The following is an 8,076-nucleotide window of genomic DNA, read 5'->3' on the forward strand; positions in this document are numbered from 1 at the left end:
TCGTGGCGTCATCATGAAGTAAGTCTTCTCGTTAAACATCTTCTATGATAATTTTATTGGGTTAAAATGCTACCCTCTCGATTCTTAAGTTACCAGATAGGTCAGAGTGAGTTTTTACAAATGGTTAACTGAAGCACTTTCATGGAAATCACAGTGTTATGGTGAGGCCTTCGGGAACGGGAATGAAGTCGCTTGTAAATCCTAGAAAAGGAAAAATTTGTTATATTCAGTGTGTGCTTCTTACCCTTTCTTCATCCTGTTTTCCGTTTAATAAAGAAGTTGGATTGTGTTAGATTCGAAACCTTGGTCTTGGAAGAGTGCAAGAACCTGAAAAAATTGTGTCAGGATCGTTAATTTGTCTCGTATATCGTTGATCTTATATAATATGATATACATTTTTTGGCCATATTTGACTATGAATTTTGCTTTATTTTGAAGTACATCAGAAAGTGCACATGACAGTTAATTGCAATTTGTGTCATATTTTCCAATATAATACTACTGGTATGAAAATATTGAAATACTAGGCTGGTTCTAATTTTAAACTAAAGCCATTGAAATACTCTTATTTCTTGTTAGCATTATTTCAAAGCCAGAGAAATGTTTTCTTATAATTCATTATTATTATGTTGTTATTGCAAATGGAAAAATTTAACTCTTCATCATATGATATATGTATTTTTCAAATTGATTTGGGCCATCCTATACAGTTAATATTCTTACAGTAGATTACTGTACAAGATGAATAGGTAATTTGTTTTTTTGTTTCCGAGAGCAATGCACCCACCAGAGACAAAGTCCCTTAACCAGGGTAACATGCAAACCCAAAACACAAACCAAACCTTTTCTACCTTCTATTTATTCTCTAGATTGGGGGGCAAGCCCCCCTGTACACCTCTTTATTAGCACTTCATGCCAACTTACAGAAAACGGATATTAACCTGTTATTGCCGGTTCACGTGTAGACACGTCATAGAAAACGGGTCTCTCGGCAGGGTAAGCTTGTACATGTGGCGACGTGCCAGAGCGAGTGGAGCGGGACGTTCGGCATCACGCAGCGGACTCCCACGCTCATTGTCTGGCCGTTGCCAGATATCACTAGATTTTAATTCATCTCAGTGAATTCTTATGCCCGGGAATAACGGGTGAGGGTTTTGTGGACTTAGTCGCAGAGTGGTGACATGCAGTGGATATTTTCGTTGTTACTCAGTGAATATGAGGCTGCTGCAGATATACCTGTGTTGCTTATGACTATTTTTTATGCTCTGTAAGTGGGCAGTGTCTGTTTCCCTCAATCTCTCGGGAACATTAACCAGTATTATTATTAGTAATTGATACTGTTTACTTGCTACTTATAATCCATAGATCAATGTTGTCTATGATGCTCTCTGTATGTTACATGATTACTGGTAATGTTGCTAGTGCAGATTGAAATTAACCCTTTCCCGACGGGTAGTATTCATAGTGGCCCGGGCCTCGCTGCCGGGGGCTTATATCGTCGGCCTAGCATGCGCGACCACTCATGCCAAATACCAGCATTCCCATGCCGTTTCTTCGTAATACTATGAAGATATGTTGTATTTTCAGTTTTCATTATTTTCTAAAGTCTCTACGTGCCAAACTTCCTGATAAATCGAGACTGAAGGGTATTTTTGTTGTTATATAGACTCCATAGTTGATCATTATTCAGTCTTATAGTCTGAATAAAATAAGCAGTGTGCGGCATCATGGAGTTGAAATCGTCGGTTTGTTGCATTTTTTTTGCATAGTAAAATGAGAAAGTGTTAAAAATGACTTAATCACACTTTCAGTGGTAGGAAAAGAATATTTTGCAGTGATTGTAACAAAAAATAACTCATTGGCATCTCCATACATACACCATGGCATGTACATACATGCCCCCGGCAGATAGTCCGGCCATGCCATGGCATGTGCGTACATGCCACCCAACAGGAATGGGTTAAAGAAATTTTAATGGGTAGGGAAATATGGCAACCTGGAAAGGGTCCAGGGCTCAGTGATATTTCTGGTAGTTTGTGTGATTATGATGGGGTTCATTTGCTCATTCCTCTACTCAAATCTTCCATGGCTGTACCAGGTCTCAGTTTTTTTCTATTTTCCACTTTCGTTATCATTTGAAATACAATTCTGGGCTTGGTGTTTGTTTTCCACTTTTTCTTTTCTTTTCTTTTCTTTTCTTTTGATTTTGCCTTTAACTGTGGGCCACATCTATAGCCATCATAACATACTCATCACGTCAGGTATGGCTATAGGCATCGCGATATGCCAAAGCAAGTCAAGTGGAAAGTTCTGCTACATGTAACTCGATAGATTTCTGATACTGACATTGAAATGTTAAAAATTCTTGCTAGGAGCAAAGTCCCCTCCACCCCCCATTAAGAACCAATTCCCCATGGGATCTCCCAAGAATATTGGCTGGAGTCTGGGACTTAGTCTCTGATAGGTGTGGCCTTGTTGTGAACCTTTACCACAAAGTCCACTTAGTGCTTTTGAGTTTCAGTTCTATCTTGACGTGCATTCCAACACTAGTCATGGCAACATAGATTTTTTTGATAGATGGTTAAAAAACTGATAGGGCAAGAGAAAGATAGAGAATGAAAGGAAAGAGGGGGAAGCAAGACTAAACTTCAAATAAACTACTTCATATAAAAGATTATGATATGAAGTTTGGGCAGTAGTAGTACCTATGGGAATTTGTGAGTCCCGAGACAATGGGCAAAGGATAGGGACTAGTGGGCAGCTGTTGATCTCAGCTGGATACATACATTTGCTTCTCATACAAATATTGCTGTCTAAATCAGGTTTATTTACATTTCTGATGCCAATATACAGTATCATTGTTTTCAGATTAGAAAGTGACAAATTTCACATATGATATACCCACAAATACACATTTCAACATTAAATTCAACAAAGAAAACAACCAAATGACACGCTTCCTTACTTCAGCATCAGAGGAAGTGGGTGATAAGGACTGAAGACATGTATCAATGAAACCTGTTTATGCTGTTGTCTCCAATGATCAATAAGTTTACAGAGAATGTCTTTATACGGAATTTACACAGTGCCAAATATATACGCAAGTGTGTGTGTGTGTGTGTGCGTGCGTGTGTGTGTGTGCATGCACGTGCGCGCGCTCATGTATGTGTTTGTGTGCATGTGGGAGAGGGAGAGAGAAAGACACACATTCACACACACACACACACAACACCACACAACACACACACACACACACACACACACACACAACACACACACACACACACATGCACACACACCCCATGCACACACACACACTGCACACACACACAACACATGACACACACACACACACACAACCCACACACACAGCACCACACATGCACACACACACACACACACACACACACACACACACACACAACACACGCACCAACACCACACACCCACATGCACACACACACATGCACACACACATGCACCACAACCACACACATGCCACACACACACACACACCACACACACACACACATCACCACACACACATGCACAACACACACCCCATGCACCACACACACACAACCACACACCAACACACACACACACACACACACACACACAACACACACATCACACACCACACACACACACACAAACACAACACACCACACACACACAACACACACACACACAAACACACACAACACACACACACACACACACACACACACACACACACACAAAACACACACAATGTACACACACACACTGACACACACAAGACACACACAACACACATACACACAACACACACACACACACACACACACACACACAACACACACACAACAACACAAAACACATCAACCACACACACACACAACAATTCCAAACAACACCAAGTCACCCAAACAAACACACACAAACACACAATAAAACCTAACAAAGACACAAAACTACACAACAACAAAGTCAAAACACCAACAATCACCACAACACAAAAAAAAAAAACAAACCCAAAACATATAAAAAAAAGTACAAAACATGTCCAACATCAAATAAAACCCCAAACACAAAACACAAACCCAAAGCACCACATTAAAGTGCCACAAACAAATGTAAAATAAAACACAACTAAACATTAAACAAAAAAAACTACAGCAAAAAATACCACACAAAGTTTTTTGTACTATTGTTATCTAAACCGTCATTACTTTAAGTATTATATGACTATTTCCCAATGATGTAGATACTGTTTTGTACTCCAAATATTGATACTGATTTGTTAAAGACTTATTTCAACTTTTATCCAATGTTTTATGCACTGCACACACACACACACACACACACACACACACACACACACACACACACACACACACACACACACACACGGCAAGGTTTTTTCCTTGGTAATGTAGTGTTTGAACCTGAATTACACCATATGATGGCATCCCCATAATTTTACTAAGTTTGTTGACATCATGTCCAGTAACCTACAACACTTTCACGATTGTATATAGTGTGATGGCCTTAGTATTATATTATTTGTTTTATAAGCATTTTTTAAATGATTCTTTGTATGCCACTGAATTAATGAACAACAAGTTCTGTAGTCAAAACACCAATTCAAGTTCATTCTTCAGCTATCACGGTGAATATTAAGAAAGGAAATACAATTGACATGATTTGTATTCTCCTTCAGAAAAATAACAATTTTGTATATATATATATATTTATATAGTTCTACCCATGAATATACATATTAATGGATTCCTGATTTTTGAAGCATGCTTCGAGATTTTTAAGAGGTTTTAGGATTTTAGTTTATATTGTCATTGCTATCATGGAAACCATGATAAGATTACAGTAGCTACTCGAGGTTAGCTTTGATTTTGGTTCAGCTTCCGTTTCCCAAACACTAGGACAGTTGAGTGCAAAAACACTAACAAATGGTTTGGAGCCTTAAGAACCTCAAAATGGTTTAAATTTGTTGAAATTATACATTAAAACAACTATAATTCCTGTCGATATACAATAGTTGTATAGAATTGACAAATTGCTTGAAAATACATGTAAAGTGTTTCCAAGAATATCACAGAGAAATGATATTGTTGGATCATCACCTATTTTCTTTTAAGGATTATAATGCTTAAATTTATATGACTTATTTAGGTATCTAAACAGATGTCTGCTAGAAATATGGTGCTGTTTTTATATAACTATCCCAGAAATTAGTAATCTTATATGATATTTGTACTTAAGGCATTCAAACACATTGATGGTTAAATGGCTCAGCATCTCCTGAACTGAAGTACTTTTGTATTTGCAGAAGTAGTAGTCTGCTCCCTATTTCCCCAATATGGAACATTTTGTTCCTACTGAATCACAATGTTGTTTCATTTACATATTTAGGCAGTTAGTTCTTTTTAACACAAAATAAAGTAAGGGGAGTGTCTGGTGATTTTTCAGTAGTTTTCAAAGATTTTGACCTCATTATTTTATATATATATATATTTCTGATTTTGCCCCAAAGAATATATTCACTTTATTATCTCATGTTTTTTTTTTTATTTGCACTCTTAGTTCTGTTGCACATGTTCATTTTATATACATCTGTTATATGATAAACTTGTTGAAGGTCTTTTTCTACATGTTTATTGTCATTTTTCCACAGTTCTGAGGACCCAAGTCTATCAAGTATGTCTGAGGAGGAGCAGAAGTCAGGAGGTCAGGAACCAGCTAGATCAAGATCAAAAGAGCGAAAACACAAGCACAGGAAGAAGCATAAGAGACATTCTCACAAGCATAAACATAGGCACAAGTCTTCGTCCAGAAAAGAAAGGTAAGACAAAGATCAGGAAGATAGTAGTTTTACTCTAGCTCATATTTATTTGATAGTTTGATAGTTCATTTTTAGGTTGCTTGTATTGTTAATGGTGGAGGTTAGTGAAGTCACCTTCCAATATTTAGAAGGAAGCTACCATAGTGACATAGATGAGTTTAGAAGAAATTGCTTATATAGTACCCACATATCTAGAACTACATTATTGCAGGCCTTACCCTACCTTGATGTCATTACAGTAATTTGTATATATCATGAGATATGAATATATTTTATCATGAAGAAGTATAGACCATCTGTGTAATGATCAAGTACCCAAAATTTCTTTAGTTTAGAAATTATAAAGTATGTATATTTTTTATTTATTTATTTTTCTTTCTATCTTTTTTTCTTTTTTTTTTCTTTCTCTAGACAGTGCATCATATGGTTCCTGATATCTAACATTTTTATAGGATATCAAGTTAAAATCATTGATCTTTGCAGGAAGCACAAAAAACATCGTTCCAAACATAGACACAAGGACTCCGAGAGTGAGAGTTCTGCATCTGAAGATGGAAGCGATCTACAACTAGTGGATGAACTTCTAGAGTCTGGCCTGGAGGCGGTGAATAACCCTGGAACTCAGGCCCGTGAAAGAGGAAGAGATGTAGAAATTCTGAGAGCTTCAGCTGGGAACGGCATTGTAGAGTCTATGAAAATTGTAGTCAATAATCACAATGGCAGTAAAGAGGAAGTTAGTACTTTTTCTCTAAAAGCAGCTGATTTTTGCATATTTATATATATATTCTCTACAGGATGGTATGCGAGTGTTAGGAATATTATTTTTTCTTCAAAATGTATATTACTCTCCTTTCTTTTGATCTTTCAGCCAGTAACTGTTTCAAGTAGTGAAGATGATGTAGTGCAAGCAAGTGAAGATAACTCAAGAGAAGCATCAAGAAAAGCTGAAGAGTTCTGCCTAGATTCTTCAGATTTCCTCCACATTGATGAAGACCTAAACCTAGAAGAGCTTATGAAGCAGAAGGTAAAATCTCTTCATTTTATTGTTACTGTGGGAGTTCATTTCATCTTTAAAGTAAGTGGAAAGTTTTGCACTCTTACATATGTATTATTATCTTGCCAGCCTTAATATTAATTATTTGGTTTTCTGGTTCTCTTTAGCAATATGGAATAGGGTCAGTTAATTATTTTAACAGTTTCACTTGTCATAAAAAAAGAAAGAAAGAAAAAAAAGGGTTTTAGATACATATCTTATGGAAAAAAAGATTACATTTTTAAATGAACTGCTCTTATATATTTTAAGATATATGCATTTATATATTCTTTTTACCCTCCAGTGTGTCAGTCCGTTCATGCACTGATTGCAAAGATATATTATGATAGACAGTGCAAGACAAGAGAAAAGGATAGTGCTGGTACTGCAGCTGCTATTTAATCAGAGTAAATTAACTGTAAAACTCTATATGATTGTGTGTGAAAATAGTGAAATAGGAAATATATTCTTGTTCTTTCCCTCTCCTGGCCACACATTTCTGATTTCTGAATTCTTTGTTATACACCATTTAACCCATTTGATATTAGTGAACAGATGTCATTATCTGGTATTGTGTTCAGTAGTTGTTCAGGAAGAACAAGACAATTTTCTAAGCTACCACTGCATTAAAAGTTTTATCAACTGTAAATGTTTGACTTCACCATGACTAATTCCAGCACATTTTCTTTTAATAGGCAGCACTACAGGCTTGCTTAGGAGCTTATATGAGTGATGTGGAGGAAGAGGAGGAGCCAAAGCAAGCACCAGCAGTTGTTGTAAAGCCAGAATGTGACGTTGTGACAATTGAAGATTCAGATGATGGCCAGTCCAAGAAAAAGGAGAAGCGGAGGGAGAAGGAGTCCAGGCCCAAAAAGCGGAAAAGAAGCAGGTACTTAAATTTATGTAGCGGAGACATTGTTATATGTACTCTAAATTTTCTTTGTTGAGACTCAAAAATATAAACGTGTATAGGGAAACTTTCCTGAAACTGGTAACAAGTCTGATTTGATGTATAGGTTTATCAGACATATTTTAAATTTTCTCAACATTTGGTGTGGTTCTGTAATTCCATTTCTAGTTAACTCCTTTTCTCTAGGTTGTCTGTTATTGTAATATAGGTTTTAGTAAAGCTGTATATAATACATAATTATGAATGGCATATTGCACGTTTTCAGGAGCTGTAGTGTTTACCTTGAAA

The 8,076-nt window shown here is 36.6% G+C and overlaps 1 protein-coding gene across 1 annotated transcript in view; it reads left to right on the forward strand.

Annotated features, from left to right (window-relative positions):
- LOC119581022 (RNA-binding protein 25-like) overlaps nucleotides 1-7,767 on the forward strand; it is a gene marked incomplete at its 3' end in the record, with an annotated part of 7,851 nt that extends 84 nt beyond the window's left edge. The window contains 5 exon segments of the mRNA XM_037929293.1: nucleotides 1-18; nucleotides 5,678-5,845; nucleotides 6,329-6,578; nucleotides 6,714-6,869; nucleotides 7,574-7,767. The exon segment at nucleotides 1-18 is cut by the window's left edge and continues 84 nt beyond it. Coding sequence (XP_037785221.1) covers nucleotides 1-18; nucleotides 5,678-5,845; nucleotides 6,329-6,578; nucleotides 6,714-6,869; nucleotides 7,574-7,767 — 786 coding nt within the window.
- Between the last annotated feature and the right edge of the window lie 309 nt (nucleotides 7,768-8,076).

Source organism: Penaeus monodon, chromosome 14 (assembly GCF_015228065.2).
Source record: "Penaeus monodon isolate SGIC_2016 chromosome 14, NSTDA_Pmon_1, whole genome shotgun sequence".
In the NCBI taxonomy this organism is placed as follows: domain Eukaryota; kingdom Metazoa; phylum Arthropoda; class Malacostraca; order Decapoda; family Penaeidae; genus Penaeus; species Penaeus monodon.